This window comes from Panicum virgatum, chromosome 2K, assembly GCF_016808335.1.
Source record: "Panicum virgatum strain AP13 chromosome 2K, P.virgatum_v5, whole genome shotgun sequence".
NCBI lineage: Eukaryota > Viridiplantae > Streptophyta > Magnoliopsida > Poales > Poaceae > Panicum > Panicum virgatum.
Genome location: NC_053137.1, coordinates 50,862,683 through 50,888,076, shown reverse-complemented (window position 1 = coordinate 50,888,076; position 25,394 = coordinate 50,862,683). Strand labels below are relative to the sequence as shown.

The following is a 25,394-nucleotide window of genomic DNA, read 5'->3' as shown; positions in this document are numbered from 1 at the left end:
TTCTTAGATAAATGGTTATTTTTGCTATGTATCAAGATATACACTATGTCGAGTTAGGGCATTTGTGTTCTTATAGACTTTAAAGTGGCAAATGCGATTATACCCCTAGTCAACAGTCAAAATAGGGGTAAATACGCAAAGATCAAGGGCTAAATCGCAATGACTTGTGAAAAATAAAGGAAAAACGAGGGCAAAACCATAATTGCACTTCAAAGCAGGGGTAATAAGAACACCAAAATAAAAGTAGTAGCTAACATGACCTACAATGTGTTCCACTGTGGGCTTAGCTGAGAAATTGAGTAAAATAAAAGTAGTAGCTATTAAATATAGAAATTTTCATTAAATTTCGAAAACAAGAAGTAAAATTTCAAAAATAAGTTGGGATGACTTGGTAGCAAATAAATAAGGACCAAAGAAGGCTAGCCGATGGAACGAGCATATAAAAATAATAAAACGGGCGATGCTTATACATGGTGTTTCAGTGAGAAAACTTGTATTTTTCACCAGGTCATATGCACCGAGTCCTTATAAGGATGCTTAATACCCTCCATATGCTTAAGGTGCGCTAACAAAGTAGCTGATACTACTGAAATATTACTTTGCATGTGCTTACTGAGTTACTGATACGGCACCTGCACATGCCTAAGCATCTTGATATCAAAAGTAAACTTACTCCTGGCCGTGGGAAAAAATAATTCACCGTGTGAAGAAGCTGGAGGATAGATGTCTACTCCCTCCGTCCTAAAATAAGTATATTTTTAGAAATTTTCAACAATTAATTTAAGCATTTTGAGATGGAGGGAGTAGTTTTTTATCAATAGCAATTAATAAAGTCTGAAAACGATATTTATGTGTGTAGCTGATCCTGGCTGAGATGGCCGGACGGGGAGGCGCGAACCTCGGCGGATGCCGGAGCTCGGGGATTTCAGGATCTGCAGGTTTGTGGATGCAGATAAGCACCGATCCTATCTCCAAATAATCTTCAGAAACATCTCTCTCCCTTGTCCCTTCTATGATCATTTGTCAAGATGTGTTCGTGGTAATTGGTTTGTTTAGAGTAATCTATTGAACTCAGTGTAAGACTTCCCATCTTCGTTTTGTGTTTTTTTTTTCTTTTATTCTTGAAACATTATAAGTGCATCGACTATTCGACTGTATTCAGTGCTACTGGATTAGTGTTAGTCTGTTAGAGCAACTCCAGCCCAGACCTTCATTTGAGCCCCTACTCTAAAATGAAGGGTAAATTTGCTAGGGGACATCATTCAAACGTGGCTTTTGCTGGTAGCCACTAAAAAACATCCTTTTGCTAGAAAACACTCTTCAATCAATGTAATTTGCCACATGACACTATAACACATATAATAGTATTTTCTATCTGAAGAGTTCATAAAATACAAGTTTTGGACAGATTTACCCTTGCCCCACACGCGTCCGCAAAAGCATCTCGTGCGGTGGCTCGTCGCTGCCGGCGACCGATGAGTTCCGAGACCGGCAATGTTGGCATGGCTAGGTGCCTCCGCGCCTCTGACTCGAGGACATCTCTGTGCCTAGTGATCCAGCGGATGTCCCAGCTCAACTCCCTCCTGGCTCTAAGCACGAGCGCGGTGACCGCCGTCGCGTGCGCCGCCAGCGTGGTCCGCATCGCCTGCTGGAGATCCGGCCACGCGTCCAGCTCGGCCAGGACGGCCCCGACGCCGTGCAGCGAGGCCGTCCACTTGGGCAGCGCGCTCGACGGTGAGGCGTGCTTGCCCCGTGGCGGCAAGCTCATCTCGAACCTGGCCATGCAATCGTTGCCACCCGTCGGGGCAGCTGCTCGGCCACCCGCTATCGCAGCACATCACGCCAGCGCTCCGGCGTGGGGTCGGAGAGCACCGTCGCAAGCATGCTCCGCCTAGGCAGTGTAGAGCGGGTCGCTCAGGTGCGCACCTGCGGCGAAGGACCAGCAGAACGCTGGTGTGGGGGCAGAAGCGGCTATGACGTGCCCAGCTCGCGCGCCGCGAGGGGCATCCACACGCCCAGGCGCGCACGCCGCAAAGGGCCCCCCGTGCGCCGCGAAGCCCCCCGGTCGCCGCCGGCGACACGCCCGCGCTGGTCGCCTGCGACGCCCCCGTGCTGGCCGGCGGCGCGAGCAGGCCCTGCGCGCCGGACCAGCGGGCGGATGGCCGGCCGGCAGGAGGGAGCGGCCTGCGCGCCAGCAGGACCGCCGCCGCCGGTAGTCGCGAGCATGAGCGTGGAGACTGGAGGGGGTGATGCGGATGAATTAGATGGGGATGGGTGTGTGGTCAGAGGGGGGTAATTTGGTCATTTCGCGTTCGTTTACAATTAATTTGAATAAACAATAGGCTTTGTCTTCTGGCAAATTACTTTGATTGAAGAGTGTCTCTCGGCAAAGAGATAATTTTTTAGTGGCTACCAGCAAAAGACACATTTGAAGGATGTCTCCCAGCCAATTTTCCCTAAAATGAACTCCAGCCATCCCTAGGAGTATGAGGCTCCGATCCAGCCTCCTATCTCCTGTGCACGCGCCGCCCCCCACGCGCCGGCCCAGCCTCGCCCCGCCCCCACGCGCCGGCCCGTCGGCGGGCGCCCGTCTCGCCGGCCGTCTCGTCCCGCCGCGGCAGGCCCGGCTCCCCGCGCTGCCCCTGCTCGTCGCGCCGCCGCGGCAGGCCGGGCTCGCCGCGCCGCCTCTGCTCCTCGCGCCGCCGCGTGGACCGTGGCGAGAGTTCCGCGGAGGAAGCGCCAATGCACCGCCTGGATCTGGCGTGGGCGACGACGGCCCCGGTGAAGGCGAGGACTTGCCGCGGCCCGTCGCGGCCGCAAACCTACACCGCCACCTCGCCGCACAGCAGGTCGGGGTGGAGCCAGACATCCCGAGGGGGTACGGCCATGGGCAGCTGCACCTGCACAAGCTGATAGCGAAAACGCAGCAGCCTCCGGCTCCGGCGAGGAGGCATAGGCGTTGGAGCAGGATCCGGCCAACGCGCTGCAGCACCACGATTCTGCAACATCGCAGCTCACTGGGATAGGGACCAGCTTCCTGTACAGGCAGCAAGTGGCTGCCGACGGGGCCATCCTCCCCGAGGAGTTCCCCATGGAGGGCACCGCGAGCAGCAAAGACGAGGAGTTCGGCTGGGGCTCTGCGCGGCCGCATCCCTCTTGAGCCCCAGTAGCTCCGTCCGCGCCACTGGCGGGGGTGCCGCCGTCGCGGCCTCCGGATCCGGCAAAGGCGCCGCCTTGCGCGTTCATGCGGCGGAGGAGCGATGCGGGAGAGAGAGAAACGAGAGGGAGCAGACGGAAACGAGAGAGGAAAGACTGCAGGCCGAAATTTGAGAGGCTCACTGGAGTTTGGTTCTGATTTAGGTCCTCAATTTTTATAGATAGACTTCTTTTTGGAGAAAGAGGGGTCTGATTTTGAGAGGCCTACTGAACATGTTCTTAGATGATCATTTCAGTATCCGTCAACCGGGGTGGTGAAAATCTGCCATACACCGTTTCCTCATCATTTGCTGACAAAAAAAGGTGGCATCCCTACATATATGCAGAGATTTCTTCTCCCCTTAGCTTCCATTTCGTTTCTCGGCTATTGCAGCACGGTGAAAACTTGCGTTTGCTCGTAGCTTGTGTTAGCTGCTCTGTACCTCTCGAACTCATGCTCATTGTATCTAGCAACTAGCCAACTACGGAGTACTAGCATGGTAGAGACGTGCCTATCAGCTCAGCCACTTGCCGAAATTCACATAGATCCAAAAGCTAGTATGCAAGTGTCCATTCCTTAGGCACCATGAAAGAGACGCCACGCCGTGCTCTCTGCTCCCGTCCTTATTAGTCGACAGGCCTAGAACAGTATGCAAGGCTCAGTTGATCACTCACTGATCCCTGTTTTCTACTAGTCTGATGTAGTATCTCCTCAGCCAACCGTATGCAGGTGCAGAAGCTAACTATCCGGTGCAACGTCATTAAGCTTTACTTGTCCTGTTAGGCGGCATCGCCATCGCGGAGACGGCAGAACGATTGGAAGTCTCCTGCAGGGTCGTATCCTGAATCTTATCATCTGATGCTTGCATACGCGCTGTCAGAACTGATCTTCCCTCCATGTCTCCAGGCTTCGTCGCTACAAAAATATCAACGTTTGGTTTCTAGAGTAAAAATTTCGCGAAAAGGAAATCTTGTATGCATGGAATACTAAATGTAGTCTATTTGTAAAAAAAAAATTTAGGAATAGGTGTAACTTTTTGCAATGAATCTAATAACGGTAATTAATCCATAATTTGCTACAATGATGCTACAGTAACCATTCTCTGCGGTCAAAGGTCTCATTAGATTGGTCTCGCGAATTTACTAGGAGTCCTATATGTGATTTTATAATTAGATTTTATTTAATATTTTAAATTAGTGGTCAAAAATAAAAAAAAAATCACGATTTTTTTCGCCCTAAACCAAACATGGCCCCGGAGTAACCCGCGGAGTCATCTGTCATTTTTTATTTGTCAAGGTCTTTGGGGGGAGATGACAACGGCGCTGTCATTTTTCAGAGCGGGAAATTCAGGCTCCACGTGCTCTGAGTGGCACTGGCACGTTGACCAGGACCTGGACTTTGACTGGATAAGTCAGTGTAAGTCAACTGATGCTGGATGGTTGTCGTCACATGGATACGCTTCTCCTTCCCAGACAACGAAGTTTTTTGGATTGAATTTGGGCTTTGGTCGTGACCTGGTTTGGTCTTAGGTGGGCCCAAATTCACCCGTGAATACTTTTGGTAGGTGTGTTGAGCTGCGCTTTTTTCTTTTTTATATTAAAAAAAATCAAAATTCCAAAAATATATATCCGTTTTGAAATATTTCAAAACTACCCCCGGTCGCCCTATGGGGGCGACAGGCCCAAAATATAATTTTTTTCTTCAAATTTGCAACGAAGTCCCTGACAAAAAAATGTAAGGGGGCCTGTCGCCCCCCCTCGGGGCGACCGGGACTTGCTCTCCTATGTAAGCATTCTACCCCATTTTCTCCTCATTTGAGTCTAAAAATTCCACCAAAAATCCAGAAAAAATAGAGGGATGAGGAGAAGGTAAGCGGCGAAGCCCTGCCGGATTCCGCACTTGTGATCTGCAGGTTAGTACATTTAGTTTATGTATTTTTCCATTGGTATTGTAGAGTAATTTAATTTAATTAGTGCTATAGTAGAACCATTTAAGTAGGAGTTTAATGATACTTTAGTTTTAGTTTTTAGTTACGTAGTAGTAAATTAGTTTAGAAAATTAGTACTACGTATTTATTATTACAATTGCAGTACTATTAGAGACGTGTTTATAAATTAATTATGATTTAGAATAGAATTTGGCATATGCAGTATAGAATTTGAGTGTCATCACGTAGTTATGAATATTTATACGTTGTAGTTGAATTCCATACTTAATTTTTACGGATTATTGAATAAGGTAGTGAAGTAAAGAGTATAACTCGATAAGTATTTTGTGATATACAAATATGTCGAGCAAGATGCAGTTTCAAGTATTTTATGGTGACTACAATGTTTTGTATGGGCCAAATGGAGTAGACCTTTCTGTCTTTAAGTGCACATCTAGCGCCATAGATAAACCTCTGGAAATGAGTTTTGGTTCCATATGTAAGTGGCTGCAGCGTGGGTTCTGTGTTGATCCGTTGACACATGTGATGACCGTCTAGTCTCTTGTTAATTGGGAGGTAGAAAGTGATTTATGGAAATTGATGATGATACACAGCACTGATGACTGGCAGAAGTACATGCAAGCAGCTCTAGAGCGTGGGTGGCCTCTAGCCATTCTTGTTCAAATCCGGGAGAAGACACAAAATGCAATCCAACATGGTGCAGATCAAGCAACTCCGAGTATTCGAAGAGAGACCAATTATGTTGAGCAAGATGAGTCAGAAGAGATAGAGAACCAAAACATGGGACCACAGGGTCTTGCTGATGAGGGAGAGATGATACATAGCATTGTGGACGAGATGGAGGCAGAAGACCAAACCGCAATAGAGATGGAAGAATATGAGGGCTCATCTGATGACGAGCAGTACTCATTGCCAAAAGAGTAGAAGGAGCATGGTTTTGGCAGTCATATCGCAGAAGACGTACGAAATCAGGAGTGGGAGTACAGAGGGAATGAGGTAGTGCAATGTGCAACATACCCAAACATTGAAGCCGTAAAAGATGCTGTGAGACTATAGACAATATCATTGAAACGAGAATTTAGAGTCGTAAAGTCTGGCAGTAAAGAATATGATGTGAAGTGTGTGAATGATGGATGTCCATGGCGAGTACATGCATTCAAGGGAAAATGGAAGTCGAACTGGAAATGTTTCATTGTGACAGAGCACACTTGTTTGCTGTCAGAAGTTCTTACCTCGCATCGCAATATATCATGCGACTTTGTTGCAAAGCAAATATATGGGTTGATTATGGACAACCTAAATTATGAGCAAAAAATGATTGTTCGACACATTGATCAGACTTACCAGTACACCATTAGTTATTTGAAGGCCTGCGCGGGCTAAACAAAGGGTGTTTGAGATGTGGTTCGGCACATACGAGGCATCATATGATAACCTACCTCGTATGTTATCCCAGGTTGCTGCTAGAAATCCTGGAAGTTTTTATGACACATACCTCGTACTAGCCGTGACTAGGGGCAAAGAATTATGCAACGAGCCTTCTTTTGTATAGGTGCTTGTGTTAGAGCATTTCAGTGTTGTCTTCCGGTGATCTGCATTGATGGCACATTTCTGACTGGAAGGTATAAAGGTCAGATACTCACCGCAATTGGGGTAGATTGCAACAACCAAATAGTTCCGCTCGCATTTGCATTTGTTGAGAATGAGAACTTAGACAGTTGGTATTGGTTCCTTGAACGAGTGAAGGTTCATGTTGTTGCTGCACGTCCAGATGTGTGCCTTATTAGTGACAGGCATGCAGGTCTGCTGCAATCAATACTGAAATTGCAACGTGGAACTGCGACAACGCCTCCATTGTGGCCCGATGTCCAAAACAGGTGGTGCATTAGGCATATGGGTGGAAACTTCTATGACCACTTCAAGAACAAGGATCTTAAGAACATGTTTAAGAGGTTGTGCACCCAAAATCAACAGAGAAAATTCAATGCATTATGACAGATGCTTGATTAGTTGACTGCAGAGCTAGTGAAGGTAAGGGCATCAGGAACAGGCACGAGTCAGGCTGCAGAGGCTAGGGATTCAATTGAGAAGCCATTTTCACACTGGATTCGAGGTGCACCTAAGGAGAAATGGTAATTCATTTATGATATCAACGGAATACGGTATGGTATTCAGACAACGAACTATGCAGAGTGTTTCAATATGATTATGTATTCTTGTACTGCCTTTCCTATTGTGGGAATTGTTAAGTTCATCATGTATGGGTGCATGAAGTATTTCAGAGAGCGTTACATGGCTGCAAGCATAAACATCAGCAACTCCCAAATTCAGTTTTGCACAAGAGTGACACAATATATGCAAGAGAAGACTGAAAAGGCCAAACTGCACCACGTCATATCGACAGGTACAATGGAGCATAAATTTGAGGTTCTATGCAAGGATAGAACTGGTCGTGGTATCCGTAAAGATAGGGTGGTACAGGAGAGTTTGATTACAGTAGATGGCAAAACCTTCTGCTCCTGCATGAAGCCTAATTTATTGCATTTGCCATGCTCGCGTATCATTGCGGCATGTGCAGAGTCTGCGTTGCAGACAGGAGTATTTGTTTCACCTTACTTCAGTAAGGAAGCAGTTGTATCCACCTGGGGACATGAGGTATACGGGATTGGAATAGTGGGGCCTTTCATTCAGGATAATGATAATAAGATGTTTATTCCTGATCCAGCCACTAAGAAAGGCAAAGGCCGCCGTCAGACACGTCGTATTCGGAATGGTATGGACGAGTCCGAAGCAAGCAAGGCAGAAAATCGTTGCAACCAATGTGGAGCATTGTGTCACAACTACAAGAAGTGTCCTCAGAATGCACTTCACGATGCTGCTGACGTCGGTCCTTCCGGAAATCCCAGAGATGGAGCACCTCCTACGTTCAGACGACCATCGGCGAGAATTGCTCGTGGAAGGCATTCAGTGTCATGATCCACAATTGTATCGAACATATCTGTAATATGTAGTAATTGTGCGTCCAGTTTGTATGGAACATATCTGTAATGTATAAATATCGTGCGTGAAGTTTGTATCGAACCTATCTGTAATATGTAGTAATCGTGCGTGGAGTTTGTATCGAACCTATCTGTAATGTATAAATATTACGCGTCCAGTTTGTATGAAATATATATGTACCTATGTGTTCTCATATATTTTTGAATGCAGGTATGGAGATGGACTCCTTGCTAGACCCAGTTACCGACTCGAGCCACAGGTCTTACTTTGCAGTAGTTGAGCACCGAGCCCTAGAGGTGCTACGTCCTCGTCCACCCGGGGAGGCGATCTCTATACACCACGATTGGTGTGACAGGTATGTAATGAAATATTATTGTTTATCACTTATGTATTCGTCGGTATTCCTTTGTTTCGACAATTTTGTTTATTGCAGGTTACGGGAGGCCGGTCTACTAACTCTGGGCCGTCTTGTCGAGGGTGGACCTATTCAGCTCGACCGATCCCTCCTGACGGTGCTCATTGACAGATGGAGGCCGGAGACACACACGTTCCACCTCCCGTGTGGGGAGATGACTCCTACGCTGCAGGACGTGGCCTACCTCCTCGGCCTCCCTATCATCGGGGAGGCTGTAGGTCCGCGTGTGGTGGCGGCCTCGTGGAAGGATGACCTGGAGGCCCGTTTTGCCCTGGTTGACCAGCAGAGGGCTAAGAGGGTCCGACGCCCTAGGGGTGGTTAGATATATCTGATGTTTGTATCTCTGATGTTTATTTGTAATGAGATAGCTGTGGACCGCTTATTTGTATCCGATGTTTATGATTGTGGTAGTTTACTTGTCATTTGTTTCTATAGATACTATTGATGTGAACTTGTTATGTTTGTGGGTTCCATAATGCTCGTGAAATAAGGGAAGTTCTTGCGAATTTTTTCCGTGATTCAATGAAGGACAAGTTAGGTGTGGTAGGAATAGCTCAAAATTGGAACCATATTGTATCTAGCTGCGAGTACGAGATCACAAGTTGCCACTGCTCAGCACGGCGATGACGGGTTTCCCAAATGTCGCATTCTTTGCCCAGACATATGTGACAAAAGACGACAACCCAATAGCTGTGCCCTTCCACCATTTCAAAAAGATGTGACAACATGGCAACCACACCAGCTTACCTTCAAAGCAGTCTCTCTGGCGAGGATGCCGGACCAGTACATCTACAGCGAAGCTCTGTGGCGTGTAGTGGGGAAGGCGGCATCTAGGCGCGATCGACCGAGCGGCAGCAATGCAGTGCTATGAGTTTGCATGCACTTAGATGCTCTACATGCACATAGATGCATCGAGTAGTCATTTCGAGAATCGAATCTAGCCTTTTCAGTGTTAGGTCAGCTAGCCTCTTCACAGTGTTGTCATGTAGGCTTTTTAGGTGCATTTACACTCCACACTCCGGGTATCAGACATTTGTGCGCCTATAAATACTCCGAAGTTTGTGAACTCCCAGCAGCACTCAAACACCAAAGCTCATTGTATACACAATGTCTGGAGGTGGGTCTAGCGGGAATAATTACTACGATTTTGGGAAAGGAAAAGAGGGAAGAAAGGGAGACCCCATAATATAGGAGGGGCCTCTTGGACCTGATTCCTTTCCGGAACCAGTGTTTGAGTTTCTGCCACAGCACAAGAGCAAATTTGCAGATGAAACTCCTCTTCGATAATACGATAACCGTAGAGAACTGTGGCCAAAATGTAGACATGGTGAGGACTGCTTAGTGCAGATGTGCACCGACGGGATGGATGGCGGTCGGTGTTTCTTTAAATGTCCACACGCATGGGTAATACTCGGTTGTTTCATTTCTTTATCTTCAATGAGACACCTTACATGAAATTTGTTTTGCAGTCTTCCGATGCTCCAGAAAACTGTGGTTTTACTAGGTAGGTCGATCCTGCACCAATTGATTCTGTTCAGGAGTTCATCGAGCACCTCCAGATAAAGATCTTTGATCTGGAATGCAAGGTGAACCATTATGAGGAAGTGAACGAGGGTAACAAAGATGACGACAATGATGATACCAGCAATGCTGCCGGTTCATAGGATGAACCATGCACTATTCCTTACTGCAACTGCCCTTGTCACAAGAAGAAGGGCCCTGGCCTCCGGCACCACCGCCTGCACCATCTGCAATGGGTGGATACTGCGGAAAAGGCTCAACGCAGTTTGCTACGTGGGGGTACGGCTACTAGGACTATCCTAGTGCTAGTGACATGCTGCATCGTTGTGTTTGTTGTGTTTTTTTTAAATTACCTAAGGCATGTTAGGTTAGTCCAGGATCTGTTTACCGTAGTTTACAACGGGTTCTGCCATGCCACTGCATGTGTGATGTGTGTTTCATTATTGTTGTATTATGATGTAAAATTTGATGGTTCACATTATGTAATGTATTTCTTAATTCTTATCGTTATATTAATTAAATGTGTGATTTTTAGTATTCTAGTGACATGAAAAGCTCTGAAAATATTAAGGACAAGTTCAAAGATTTCATAGATTCCCGGTTACAACTGCAAATTAATGGTAAAAGTTATAACACACAGAGTCAAGCTCTCAACTGAAAACATAAACAACTAATTACAGTGGCATGTGCACGCGACAAGATAATTTTTTGTTGCATCTAAACCTACCATGCCTTATGGAATATAAAATGCCGGGATTACATGGTACTACTCTACTGAGTGCACCGAGGATATTTGCCCTTCCTAATTGCTTCGGGCCCGGCTTCCTTCGCACGGCGTGCCCTCTCTCACTTTCTCTCCCTGTCAGCTTCACGTTCGGCCGCCCCCTTACGATCCACCTCCTCCATCCTCTTGCAGATCTCTTCTTGCTCTTTCTTGCGCTTCTCCTCTTGCTGTTCCTCGTGCTTCATTCGGCGCCAACGTTATGCAGCTCTCCTTGCTTATTGTTCCAAAAAGTCCTTTGCCTGCTGCGACTGCACGGTGTCGAACCACTGCATAAAATCACAAAGAGGCGGAGGAGACTTTGTCCAACAAAAATTAGAATCATAACTCAATGTTAGGTCACAAAGAAAAATAGCGTATGTTGTCTTGCTATTTTGGCCCGGTCTTTGCCGTATTGCTTAGGTGGATCATATTCGTAGTTCTCACACGTAAAGAACCTCATGCCGTAGTCATCTCCTAAAACCTCAGATTGCATGAACTTGTATAACGAACCGCAGAAGCACATTGGCACATCAATTCCTTCAGGTACGGTGGCTTCACACTTGCTCCACGGAATGTAGGTTGATCCTGACGAAGACATTGGCGCTATAGTGTGGTGCGCCAAATGACGAACAATGATTTAAATAATGCACATATCGTATACCAAATCGATGCGTGAAAATATAGGTACTGTCATAATTCTATTGTTTTATGCTACAATATTAATAAGGTACTGTCATAATTTTATTCTAATGCATAATTAATTTAAAAACAAGTCTGTAATAGTACTCAAATTGTAATACTAAACGAGTGTTCTAAAGCACCAAATCTAATTCAGCTAATCCGTTAATTAAATTAAATTGTTATACAATATCAACGGATTCATACGGAAGTTACCGGTAGATCACAAGTGCGGAATTCGGCAGAGCTTCGCCGCTTTTTTCTCCTCACCCCTCTCTTTTTTTCTGAATTTTTAGGCTCAAATGACAAGGGAATGACGGCTAGGACTTATATAGGGAGGGAGGATCCTGTCGCCCGTTGGGGGGCGACAGGCCCCCTTGCATTTTTTTTGCCAGGGATCTCGTTGCAAATTTGAAGAAAAAAAATTGCATTTGGGCCTATCGCCCCCCATAGGGCGACGGGGGGTTGTTTTGAAATATTTCAAAACGGACATATATTTTTAAAATTTTGATTTTTTAAATATAAAAAAGAAAAAAAGGGCGTGTTGAGCTGGGCGGCTGGGCCGATCTCAGGTAGACCCAAAAGTATGCACGTTGAGCTGGGCCTTGCTTGAAATTTGCTTGCTGTAGCAGGATCCAAACGACCACATTGCAGAGCAGACTGTACAGTACTGGAAAAGCGAAAACTCACCAGTCAACAGTTCAGAAGTAATTTTCTCCGCGTGTTTACCTGATCGCTCTACAATACTGAATCAATAGTTTACGCGTCCAATTCAATCTTTACAACAATTTTTCCTTATGCTCACTAGCATCTAATCCACTAGCTGGACAGTCAGTTTTTTACAACTGCAAATACACAAGGTGCACTAGCCAATGACAGAAAAGAATTCTTCATCAGCCTCTTCTCGGATCTCCTCCTCGATCCATGCCTGCTATCCGTATGTTCGTCTGGGCTCAGATCCTCCGTTTCTTCATCCAGCTCTAGGAGAAGCTTCAGCTTCACCTTTCTCGTAGCCCGACATGTATCGTGCACGAACAAGATCAACCGAGCGCCGTCAGAAAAGGAGGACGAGCACTAGCAGGAGCCACGGCCGGATGTATAATGGGCTCGCCGACGAGGCCGTCATGGCCGGTTGACGGGCGCCTCCGCCGCCGTAGCTGTAAACCGGCGGTTCGAAACCACCGTTATTGTACACCGGCGCCGGCGGCGCATTGCCACCGCTGTAAGCCGGCGGGGCGCTGCCACCGTTGTAAACTGGCGGCGCGTCGCCACCGTCGGTGCTCTCGCCGTCCATCTGTGCTCCGAGAAACACCGCATCCGACCTCTTTATTCTGCCGATCGAGATAAGTCGGAACAGCAAAGCTAATTACATGCGCGCGGTGGCAATAGAATAGATCAATGGCGGGTAGCAGGTTTGGTGCCTAATTAGTAATTACCCGGAGGTCGGGAGGCAGAAGGCGATGGTGTAGTCGGAGGCCTTGCAGGTGAAGGTGCTGGTGCGGTCGTCGTAGGCGTAGCTGTAGGCGCGCGGGCACGCCGACTTGAAGATGGAGGAGTACACCGTCGGGTGGCACGCGTCCGGCGTCGCGTACGGGCCGCTGCAGCAGTACCTGTCCTGCGCGAACGCCTCGCACGCGCTCCGGCACGCGATGGCGCCGCCGCCGCAGTCCACCTGCAGCTCCTTCGGGCACGCTGGTGGCCGGGCCGATCCATCGGCGGCGGCGTGCACGGAAGCCATGGATATAGTCAGAGCGAGGCCGGTCGCCGGCGGCAATGCGCAAGCCCAACAAAGCGAATAGTAGCCGGAGAAGTGGCTGGCACTTACAGCGGTTGAGGTCGGCCATGCAGCCGGTGGCGTTGCACGCGCCGCCTTGCCGCGACCGCGGGATCGCGACGACGGGCAGGTTGTAGCCGTCGACGAGGCTCACGTCGTAGAAGTCCAGGCCGCCGCTCCCGTCCAGCGTGACCTCGAACAACGTGGCCGGCGGCGTCGCGCCGGCGCCGCGGCACTCCATCCGCCCGCCGCAGTCGCCCGTCTGGCACACGCCCGCGCCGTCCGCGTCGAACACGCACCCCGTCCGCGCCCATATCCGCCCCGACCACCCCGCCGGCGCCGCCAGCTGGACGGCCTGCCCGGGGTCAAGCTTGAACCCCGTCGTGGACAGCTGCGGCGTGCCGGCGCCGGCGAGCGTCCCCGGCCAGATCGGGTGGGGGCAGTAGTTCGAGATCGTGAACGTCATGGCTATTGAAGCATGGTACCATCGCGCGAACACCAGCACAAGCAGCCATAGCCTGCAGCTTCTTGGTTCTCCCATGCTACTGATGCGGATCGGAGGGAGAAAGGGGAGGGCATTGGAGGCGATCTTGTGAGATTTAAAGCTCGAGAGGCGAGGAAGGCAAGGCAAGTGCTGCGAAGAAAGCTTTTCTTGGTGAGCTTGGTTTAGCATGTCGCATGGATGGGATGGCCTGGGAAAGAAGAAATACCTTTTGTGATGATGTTAACATGAGTTACTAGGCCCATGCCCGTAATGCTTGTGACTGTGTATATGCTTTAATTCCTGCCCAGATATACTTTGGTTTGCCGGTCTGAACTGATCTATGGTGTCTATAGCCTGAACATTACTGAGCTCTGAACTTTTTTCTCTAACTTGGGCAGGATGCAATTGTCAGTGCTATATCTGGACATGCGGAGAAACTTATTTTTCATTGGATGCAGAAACAAGATCTCGAGTTGGACTTGACTGCGGTAGCATTACAGATGGCAGAGTACTACTACCGCAGCACCATGATTCTGAATTTCCTACCTGATATATGCAGTTCGCTTAGACTGAGCATCTCCAAGAGCATTTCTAAAAAGGAAAAAGTTCAATTTACCCCCCTCAACTATAGCCAAAGTTTGGATAACCCCCTAAATTATAACTTGGTTTATTTACTCCCTAAACCATGTCATTTAGTTTATTTTACCCCATAATAGAATTCATCTTTTTTGTTTCTCCATACACAAGTTGAATTTTAATTTTAAATTTTGCAGGATAGCAGTGAACATCACAATGAATATTTAGAAAAAGTTTCATAATTTTTTGCCATTAGTTTTCATATAATTTTGAATTCTAATGATTAATTTATTATTAAATATCCTAACCTATCAAAATTATGATTATTTTTTCTAACATGTGTTATGGTATGTACTATTATTTTTAAAAATTTCAACTTAAAACTCCATCTATGAATGGAGAAATAAGAAATACAAATTATATTAGGGATTTGAACCAAATGGTATAGTTTGAGAGGTAAAATAAACCAAACGATAGTTCAAGGGGTTATCCAAATCATCATTTAGAGTCATTTGAGTAAAAATCGATTTCTATATCTTTGTGTTTTCCAACAGTTTTTCTATATCTTATGCATAGTTTAGAGAGTCATTCTCGCCCTTCATCTTTGACTAGCGAGAAGGAATAGAGAATGTCTATATTTAGATATTCAATTGAAGAGCTTGTTGGAGAGTATTTTTTCATCAAATTCTCTATTCCTGTAAACTAGAAAAGATATAAAGAGTCTCTTGGAGATGCTCGAATTCTCAGCAACTCTCTCATTGAGGAATTATAATTACTGGAATCAAAGTATATGCCTGCTTAAAATGGTATATAAATCATAAGGTACGGGCATAGAATCTATGATAGAATCCTGAGAAGATGCTTCAGGAGGCAATCATGCCTTTGTGTCAGGAAGAACTACAAGGAATCACATAGGAAAGCGTCAGCGTCAACACAAGGATCCACAGAGATGCATCTTTTGGATTTCCATATATCCAAGACGGCAAGACATGAACTTTGCGATTGTGATCAGGTGCAGCATCAGTCTGATTGGATCACACAGACAAAAGATCATGCAGGATCTAGCAAACTTACGTTGGTTCTGCACCCTGCAGAAACTGTCGTGCACTAAAACATCATCGCTACCTTCCAAGTCATCTCAGTACGTGTATCTTTGTTTGATAATATAAACAATATACAGAGCATGCTAATAGTCTCAATTTAAGAATCCAGCAAATGATCATGAAGAATTCATCAAAGCACAACTTTATCACACAAATTCCATTCCAGAGGCGAATCTAATTGGGCAAATGCAGAATGCTGCAGCAGAACAAGGGCTAAGGATGCACAGAACGGCATTCTATTTAGGAGGAAAACAACAATACTGTCATTTTGTAGAACAAAATGGATGAAACAATACATGTCCAAAAGTTTGCCACATCATAGAGTACTCAGGTTTGTCAGAGCAACAACAAACATGTTTGTTTTCTCTTGCAGCATCACTGCATATGCTAAGATACAAAATCTAGCATCATTTTCACATGCTAAAGCAAAAGACTTATGACGTCACCTCATCTTTAGGTTCTTCAGCATCGCCTCCAGGAGCATTGGAGTCATCAACTATTGTGACGCCCTCAAGATCCAAGGGTTTCCCGGTCATTGGATGGATGGGGCGCCTATCACGGGGCCCACCCTTACGTGCCATGGCTAGCATTGGAGGTGGAGGAAGAAGTCCAGCCCGAAACAGAATACGCTGAACAGGATCAGATGGTTGTGCCCCAACTGAGAGCCAATACCTATGCCGAAAGATAGCAGTACTTTGTTACAGGGCCTTGAAAGCAGGAAAGGAAAACAGCACAGCATACATCTTGGAAGTAACTTGACCAAAAAAGGAATCAACGCTTGAAATCTTGGTTCTCGCCAAAATGCTAAAAAAGGGAAAATAGATAATACAGGGTAGGTGGTATTATCCCTCTAGTTATGCTACCAAGTACGTCTTAATTTCTTTACATCTAAATTATAAAGTATAGCAATCCTTGTTGATTGGCCCATACCTATAATTTCTTTACTCTAAATTATAATCTTCCCCAAAGTTTGATATAAAAGATCTTCCCAGAGAGAGTAAGTATAGTAATCCTTGTTGATTGGCACTTCGAATTACCTAGCACAGTGAAGCATCACAGACCTCATCAACTCTAGCACACACAGACACACACATTCCCAACATCTAAAATGTATAGCATGAAACCAAAACGGATGTACTATCCAGTGTCTAAACGAGCCTCTAGTCAAACTGTATGTATGCTTTTCCAAATCAAGAATCTTCTTTAGACTATGCTATACTAGTTGAAGAAATAGCTGCAATACACCAAAACTTCACCAAAGTAATAAAACAAACATCTCAAAAAAAAAGTAATAAAACAAGACACTTAAATCGCGAGCAAGTGAAACGTACTTCACCCGGTCGAATTTCAGACCCATCCTCTTGCCACCATCCTGCCCTGCACACAGCAACAAGGAAAAACACACATCTTTAATAAGGTATTCAGTCACAACTAGGACGAGGATCCTCAGAGCACATGTAATCGTATTTCACTACTAAACGAAGATGCGGCGCACAATCGATTGGGTCAAAAAAAAAACCACTAAGCAGGTCAGCAACAGCTGCAGAAAATGAGTCGGTAAAGAAAGGGACCAATCAATCTTACGGGAGTCATTTGAGGGGACGCGGCAAGAGAGAGGAAGGAGGGCAGTAGCGCAACCTAACCTGGGAGCGGGTTGTAGTAGCCGAGGACCTCGAGGTGCTTGCCGTCGCGCGGGGAGCGGCTGTCGGCGGCCATCACGCGGTAGAAAGGCCGGTTCCGGCACCCGAACCGCGCCAGCCGGATCCGGACCACCATGGCTTAGTCTCCCTTGAATTCCTCGCCGGCGCCGGCGCCGGCGCCGCCTTCTTCCCACCTCCGGCGGCGCTGCGGTCGTCGCGTGTCGTGTGCAAGCGAGATTGACAGTGGGCTTGAATATGGGCTGGATCTATACATATTGCATATGGGCCTTTCAATTTGTTCACATGATTAAGATTGTTGGGCTGAAGAGGAAAGCGTTCAGAGTTTACAGGCCAAAACTCTGGGCCATTTACACTCAAAGTTGACCACAGATTGTTGGAGAATTTACGATTCCTCTTGCATTGACACAAATAATCTGTGAAACTCACATTAGCTTCATCCATAATAACATGTGTGTATGCATGCATCATACAACATCTCGAAAATACACTAGACATCCTTTGGTCATGCAGTTATTTTCAGTTCAGAGTATAGAAGGAAAGCAATCCACTACAATAGGCACAACGGCTGGTGGGCACGCAGTGATGCTGCCATGCTGGTTCTGGCACTGGAGGCTTCACTGCACGCTCAGTCAGCCACTCCAAAGCAATCTTGCCCTGGTTGGTGCCGTGCCATGCTTTTCCTGCCAAAAAGACAAGCACAAATTCTGAAATGCAGGTTAAACATTGTCCAAGAATGAATGCAGTGAGCAAGAAGTTGGGGGAAAAGGAAAGAATAAGAATCAGGAATTATTTTTTTTTCTCGAACACACAGGAGAGCTGCGTATCATTGTATTGATAGAAGAAAAATGAGTCATACATAGACCCAAACACACCCAACACACCCCTTAGCCCTTCGCTACTAATCACCTGCTAAAGAAAGACACTACGACCGACCCAAACATCTAGACCTCACCCTGGATATCAAGCAAGGTAAGGCCCCTAGCTCCTGCCAAGCTCCACAAGTGCGCTTCCTCAGAGGCCAAAGAAATGGCAGCAGCGACACTTGGGCTGGACCCATTAAAAACACAATTGTTTCGGTGTCTCCAAAGGCACCAGGCACCTAGAATCAGGAATTATTGAACAAATATTCTCTAAGAAATGGCAACGACATCGGCTTTGCTGTCCCTAACAAGTGTTAATAATCCATGATGCTGTGCATGTTTTTCCTACCTACGAACACCTAAAAGCGAAAGCACCGGCAAGGACAGGCATTTCTTGCTGGGACCAACAACTAAGAGAAGATCTGTCTGTCAATAAACTAGAAACTCCTACCAGCATTAGTTTCAAGGAAACTATACACGAGCACAAAGCTGTCTTCCATCTGATCGCTGGCGCATTGTATCTGTCCGGGAAAACCTGCACACTCAAAAATGGTCCCTGTCAGAAGAAATCAAGGAAATATGGATTTAGTCACTGGAAAATACATTCAGTGTAGTTCTAAAAAAAACAACCTTTTGCCTACAAAGTCAGACAAATTTTGTGACAACAATCAATAAATACTGGAGGATTATTTGTTTTTGAAGCAAAGGCTGTGTTTGGTAAAGAACTATAGCTTCACACGCCTATACAGTTGAGAAATTCCATAAAATCCAACTAATTATAGCAATAGGCTATAATCAATAAAGACATTCTGAAGAAACTGCGTAAAATGTGCATGCACACTTATACATCAATATTTGCAGATGAGATGAGATAACCTTTGAAGAAAGCACACCATAATTTGATCCTAAGTAGGCCAAAATATTTGGATATTTCTGTTTCTTGTGAAGAAACATTTTGCAGCTTATATGTATGATTCTAAATTAGGAAGTGACAATTATAAACTAAGTACTATAACCTTTTTCCTCCTTTTCCTATTATCCATGTCAATTGTCTAAGAGCCTAACTTCCATGCTTCCAGAATGCTTCAACAGTTACCCAAAAGTTAGTGTGCCATTGAACAACAAGAGGAATGATTGGCTTCTTTCCATCCAACAGTGTTGGCTTGCTTTATACCAACAAGAATTAATTAACAAATATATATTTCACTTGTTCTGGTATTAATGTTCAAGGTATTAACATTTGTAGAAGTGACAATGCTACTTGTCAGCTGTGAATTGTTGTTTTCATTGCAACTGCAGATTCTTACCAAAAGCAAAGCGCAGCAGAAAGGTAGCACAATAGTATTTTGTAAAAAAAAAATGCATATGTAGTGATGAAGAGAAAACAAACTTGGTACCTATCTTAATAATGGAAGGTGCTCTTGTGGAGTGAATTCATCTAGAAGAAATATAGCTTCTAGCTACTCGCATTTCAGTTTCCAAGTTGATGGCCAATGTGAAATATGCAATTTTATAAGCCAGTTAGTTCTCCCTGAATATATGAATGCTTAGCTAACAAATCTGGGCCATGGAGTAAGGACGTCGGCAACAAGTGATTGCGTGCCTAAGTTTCTTACAAACAACCTTTCATGTGAATGGTTTCATTGATTTGGTCGCTGTTTGGGCGCTGACGTTGAATGACATTACAAGTTTATCTGTAACCCAATGACGTATTTCCATCAATCAGTCACCAAGAGTAGTTACGGGTCAATCTCTCTCACATATCAATGACGCACGATTGATCTATTCAACTTCAAAGAGAACGACTAAGGCACGCTCCTACTTTGCGGTTTACCCCGATTATGTCTATAGCACCCAATTTAATAATGATGCGAACACAAACGTGACACTACGTAATTTCATATCATGAAGTGCTTCACAAGTAAACTTTGCTATTCATCGCCAAAAGACCTTTCACTAAAGATTGGAACTTATCCACACATTACTGCTGCAAATCAGGGGGCATACATAAAAAGACAAGCCATACCAAAAATAATTGTCGATTGCAAGAATAGACAAGACATTTAGATTTTGCAGTGCACGTGGTTATCCTGATAACATGTTCGGATGCCTTCGAACCATTCACAGGTATAATGTGTCTATCAGCACAAAGTATGAATTTATTTTCAAATGCTGAAGAAATTAAATATATTTTCAATTGATGTGCATCCAAATGGATGGGAAACATGTTTCTGATGTTTATTTCCAGACTCCAGATGATGATCACATTTCTTTTTTGGGATCTACACATGTATAGTTAAGTATGTAAATCTTGCTCCAATATTTTTTTAACATGCAGCTATGATACAGATACAGAGAAAGTCACTAACAATTTCGAAGTGCCAATAATCTGAAATGTGTATACACAGCAGTACAGCACTGGAAATAGATACGACCAAACATTCAGAATCACTGTCAATGACTCATAGTCGTTTGCGTGATCCTCTACCACAAGGCTAGGTCTCAGTCTTCTGTGATGTTTTCTTCTCATTAGCACGTATCTAAGTATGCTATATATAATCCCTTGGTGGTCAGTTTACCTTTGTTTTACTTACAGAAGTTTTTGTTTTAATTAATACATGTTCTTTACTTGTAAGAATAGCCAAAAAAAATTAAGAACACGTGACATGACAAGCATTAAATACAAACTGCTCCAACAGATAAAATTTCAAGGATGTTTCATCTTTTCAAGGCAAAATTTCAACCATATTTCATCTTTCCAAGCCGAAAATTTCAAGGCATGGCATGGAATAGTTTAAAAATTATAAGACCACTCCAGAATGCACCCAGTAAAGGAAGCATACTAATGTACATGTATTCAAGCTGGAACCAATCCAATTCCAAGATCATCAGTGAATTATCACATTGCAACCATTCTCGTCAGAAACTGGCAACTCATTCTCAAATCCAAGCATGTTGATTTCTTCTATTGCTGTTTTAAGCAGCATCAGAATTTTCTTTCATTTAAGATGCGGTTACTTGCACATAAAACAGAGATGGACTAATTCTGCTATCAAGCAAGGCCCATATTCATCTTAAGTATACTAATTCTTGTAAGCCAATTTTTTTGCGCACTTAGTTAGACTAGCATGAGCATTATTGTTAGGAAGCTACTAAGTTGACAATAGCATAAATAAAAAGTGTATGAGACAAAATAATACCACCAGCAGGAGTAAAACGTCGATATTTACCTGGTTAGGAATTGGAGGTTGCTGTACGTCTGTACCTCACTTTCTAAACAAGCCATACAACTGCCCTTGGAACACCCAACTGTGTGCAACTAGTCAGCAAGTAGTGATCAACAAGCTGAAGATAGAGTACCCATTAGTTGCCATATCAATTACTAGATGTCTAGACTCTAGACCACCAAATGCAAGCTTTAAAAAATAACCGACAACTGTCACTTGTGTTTAAGGCAAGCACTAGATGTTGGAGCTAAGTAATTAGCATGTGATGGCACCAAATTAGTATCCATACACAGCCAAACTGAATCGTCTTCTTTCTCTGCAGGAGTACTATGCCAAAGCTTTTCCTACTTGCAGAAATTCACAAGTATGGCATATGCTGAAGCAACTAAAATAGAGAATTCTGAAAATTTAACCATCTATTGTAACAAGGCTTCAGCTGGTTTGAAAACTGCAATGTACTTACTCTCACTCCAGCCAACTCAAATTATGTGTTGCTGCTATTGCTTGCTGGTTGACCACAGATACTTCAAGCAGATGCCCAAAAGGTTTGGATAATGACTGCTGAATTCATTGAGCCGTATAAAAAATGTATCGCACAAGAAATTTTTAATGTTCAACATGTCAAAGAGCATAATCTTATGCTGAGTAGCTAGATAAATTTAAGTTATATGCTTATGTGATTCCATAGGAAATAGTAGATTGGCCAATGCGACACCTCATAGCAATTGGGAGTTCAGCATGCAAAATTCAAATCTCCATCATGGTGAGTGCTGTGAACACCTTTTTTGTCTTCTTTTGCATAAAATACAACTATTTGAGTTACTGGAATAGCTCAACATACCACAAAATTGGCAATTGGCATTGTGAAAGACCACTATTCACTGTACTATATATTGATACTGTAACCTATATTTCTTAAGTAAAACACATTGGGGAAAAAAGCATTGTGAATGAGATTCAATAGTAAAACGTTCCAATGATATATAGTAGTAAAAAGAAATTTCAACCTAAAACTCTCTACCTGTTAAAATTTAAGAACAAATGAATAACCTTTTTCTTTGGAAACAGATAGCAGGAGCTCTGCCTTTTCACAAAATGTTACAACAACCCCATCTTTAGACACCAAAGACAGAAACACCGATTACACCCAAAAACTGGTGCACAAAACATAGAAGCACCCTAAACCTGGGACACACCACAGCACCAACCACAAGAATAACTCTTATGATAATTTGACATCCGCAAATGAGAATTTCCTTCTTCAAGACAGCATCAAGTTGGATTGAGTAAAAGGATTAAACATGAAGCTTCCAGCTATAATATAGTGCGATGTCCATGTTCCCCATGTAATTCTACAAGGACAGCACTGATTAAGATGGGATACGGCAATGTGAACATGATCTTTGAAGTTTGCAACCTGTTAGCAGTCTTGGAGGAAACAATATATTAGATGAGGGAGGTAGAAGCTACCTTTCACAGGTCATGAGCTTGTTTTCATCATTAACGACAATTGTTCTGTTTCTATATCCCTCCATCTGTACAGTGCTAGTTATGTTTCTTTTCTTGCACTCAACCATCATTAACTTCCAACATTCAGGCAAAAAGTAGAGCACTGTAACCTCCTGTATAGTAAAGTTTCAAATGGCTTGGTAAAGATACTAAAAACCTTCAATGAGTTCTAACAATCTGAAGATGAATGTGATTATATTCCTTTTTCAGAACCTATACAAAGTGATGCGAAATATATTCATTAATCATTCTGATCATATCAAGGTTTTCTATGACTAATTTGAACCAGTTTCACAGACATTCCTATCACACAAAGCAGTCAACTAAACTGTAACATCCTGCCCCCCTTTTAGGTATGCAATTTCAAAGGAAGATATCCATTCGCGCCGAGGATTGTAAATTTTGGCTGTGGAAAGATTGATGGCGGCATAAAGCTTCCGTGTACTTTCTGCCGGTGAAGTGCTTCACAAGTAATGGGTGATTCATTGAAACCAATCTTACAAATGTCAAAGGGTTGGTTTGCCAGATGCGGAGTTTCGCTAACGACAATTTGTTAGTGATGGCATCGCGGTGACAGGATGATATTCAAAAGAATTTATCAACCAGGTTAACATTTCTGCACTATTTTTCTAACCTATAACGCTTGTGCGAATTGGGTGTCATTAATTAAACTGTGCGTTTTGGAAAGCTGAATCCCACATTAATCTTAAGAGCACTACTGCTACACAAATCATTCCCTCACTGATGCTGCATTGACGCAGAGTAGCTTGTAAGCCCTATCAAAGTCACTAAGCGCTACCCTTTCTAAAGCCAAGCAAATCCCTAAAGACTTCGCAATCTGACCATTACGGGCAGTAGCAGAGAAGACCGCACCTCCCGCCGTTGCAGTCTACCAGGGCGCGTTGCAGTGGCCTCCGTTGGAGGTTGGAGTCTTGGAGACCGACCCCTCGCCCACCGCTACGCCTCGCTCCCCACGCCGTGTCCGGCGGGCGAGCCCGACGAGCCGCCGCCGCTCGCGCCATGGACACGCGCGGTGTGGTTGGTGAACTTGGGGCACAGCAGGTGCGTGCGAATCGGTCCGGTTGGACCAGGTTCGGGTGCGACCGTGTCGCCCGTGGCCCGTGGCCATGAGACCGTTACGGCCTAGTTTGGCAGCAGGTGCTAATTAACCCAAACATCAACAAAAAGGGGCAAACAGTTTGTGAAGAATCCGGCAATTTTTGTCGATGATTTTCTACACGGTACATTTTTTTTTTGAAAGGAAACACAGTACATTTCAACTTGCAAGATGAACACATGGTGCACCCCAAAAATTATTATTTTGTTGGGCTGCTGCCTTTGCATTTTGCAAAATTGGGTCCTGATTATAATCAAACAGTGCATTACGTAGGAACAAATTGCTGAAGTACCACTGGACAGTAAGCTTACATGGTCCGTACTTCCTGAAAACAGATAGCGTTCTCTGACTTCTGTCTCACAGCTTCGGTCCTGCGAGCAGATACAAGTTGCAACATGTTGTGGGGGGAATCTCAGATGACAGTGAGGTCGCAGCTCAGGACATGGCAAAGAGGGAAAAAAAAGACTGAACCCACAAGAAACCAACCCCAAACTTATGGAAATGAGCAAACCCAGAGAGACAAATTCAAGAGAGATTTTGACCCACAAGAAAACTTTTATCTATTCTTGCCAATCACACTTCAACAACATCAACCACCACAATGCGCCCGGAGTCACCAGCCTTTTCAAATTCGAACTGTCAATTCCTCAACTCACTTTTCAAGTGGCCCTTTTCAGATGTTACACCGCAAGCAACACAATACATCAATGATTGTGCATAGAAGGGGCAGGCACCAACAACTCCTCCTCTCAAATCAGTGCATTTTTGTTTCGGTAATATGAACGAGAACCACGCACAAATCATTAAGTGAAAGAGGTCACTTCAGCATTTCTTTCATGATCGGATCGTGGAGCTATCTGTTCTTGCCACAAGAAATTCAGAAGCTTCATACAAATCCAAAACCAGCATCTTTCAGTGCAGATTTAGTCAATGTACAGATATTCAGCTCTACTCAACTATCAGTGTCTGTACCCCCCAGACATATTGGCACAAAGAAAATGGAAAGGGCCCAAGCATGACAAAACTGATCAGAGGGCAATTTGGACGGTCAATGTGAGGAAGCAGCCCAAGTTGATCCCGCTTAATCGAGTCATCGTCCATTTATCAACTTGATTAGAGGGAACCAACCCCTCGGTAGTCTTTGGAATGTGTCATGAGCACCGTCCAAGATTTAAACACAATCCACGAGCACAACAGTAACACCATTACATAGGCACGTCCAACACACGAAATTATATTACAAAGCGGTTCAAAGTTTAGTACAACAAGTCCTCAGAGTTTTTGCAGCGGAAAGTCCTACTACTAGCACTCCATACATATCGCAAAATAAGAAGGTAACACTATATGCCGATAGTGCCTTTCACATAGCCACCGGCCATCTACTCCTCACCCGCACCTCCGTCAGCGGGGTAGAAGTAGCCGAACACGGCCTCCGGCTGCGCATCACCTGCAACAACTTTAACGATAGCACCATGAGTACAAAAGGTACTCGCAGGACTTATCCGATATGGGTATATAATATCCCGACCTCAAGGAGAATGCATTTGGTTAGTAGCAAGGAT

General features: G+C 44.7%; 2 protein-coding genes and 1 long non-coding RNA gene across 3 annotated transcripts; all 3 read right to left on the bottom strand.

Moving 5' to 3' along the window:
- Positions 1-12,207: 12,207 nt before the first annotated feature.
- Positions 12,208-13,969, bottom strand: LOC120695741 (pathogenesis-related thaumatin-like protein 3.5). Its single transcript, XM_039978960.1, has 3 exons — positions 13,347-13,969; positions 12,958-13,213; positions 12,208-12,852 (listed from the first exon to the last, which is right to left on the bottom strand). The coding sequence occupies exons 1-3, from the start codon at positions 13,966-13,968 to the stop codon at positions 12,576-12,578; spliced, it is 1,155 nt and encodes a 384-aa protein (XP_039834894.1). The 5' UTR covers position 13,969; the 3' UTR covers positions 12,208-12,575.
- Positions 13,970-15,672: 1,703 nt separating this feature from the next.
- On the bottom strand, positions 15,673-17,395 carry LOC120695739 (30S ribosomal protein S16-2, chloroplastic/mitochondrial-like). Its single transcript, XM_039978959.1, has 3 exons — positions 17,102-17,395; positions 16,790-16,835; positions 15,673-16,130 (listed from the first exon to the last, which is right to left on the bottom strand). The coding sequence occupies exons 1-3, from the start codon at positions 17,232-17,234 to the stop codon at positions 15,893-15,895; spliced, it is 417 nt and encodes a 138-aa protein (XP_039834893.1). The 5' UTR covers positions 17,235-17,395; the 3' UTR covers positions 15,673-15,892.
- A 1,034-nt stretch (positions 17,396-18,429) lies between these two features.
- LOC120695740 lies at positions 18,430-23,796 on the bottom strand. The gene is made up of 3 exons (XR_005683842.1): positions 23,589-23,796; positions 21,210-22,828; positions 18,430-18,514 (listed from the first exon to the last, which is right to left on the bottom strand). It is a non-coding gene; the product is annotated as an uncharacterized LOC120695740 (long non-coding RNA).
- Positions 23,797-25,394: the final 1,598 nt, after the last annotated feature.

What these genes read in the sequence shown, in the direction of transcription:
- LOC120695741 (XM_039978960.1), bottom strand. Translation starts at nt 13,968, where the DNA reads ATGCTAAACCAAGCTCACCAAGAAAAGCTTTCTTCGCAGCACTTGCCT. An exon ending in CATGGCCGACCTCAACCGCT is followed by an intron (nt 13,214 to 13,346) that starts GTAAGTGCCAGC and finishes CCCGGCCACCAG; the next exon opens with CGTGCCCGAAGGAGCTGCAG. An exon ending in TTCTGCCTCCCGACCTCCGG is followed by an intron (nt 12,853 to 12,957) that starts GTAATTACTAAT and finishes CTCGATCGGCAG; the next exon opens with AATAAAGAGGTCGGATGCGG.
- LOC120695739 (XM_039978959.1), bottom strand. Translation starts at nt 17,234, where the DNA reads ATGGTGGTCCGGATCCGGCTGGCGCGGTTCGGGTGCCGGAACCGGCCT. An exon ending in CTACTACAACCCGCTCCCAG is followed by an intron (nt 16,836 to 17,101) that starts GTTAGGTTGCGC and finishes TGCTGTGTGCAG; the next exon opens with GGCAGGATGGTGGCAAGAGG. An exon ending in CTGAAATTCGACCGGGTGAA is followed by an intron (nt 16,131 to 16,789) that starts GTACGTTTCACT and finishes CTTTCGGCATAG; the next exon opens with GTATTGGCTCTCAGTTGGGG.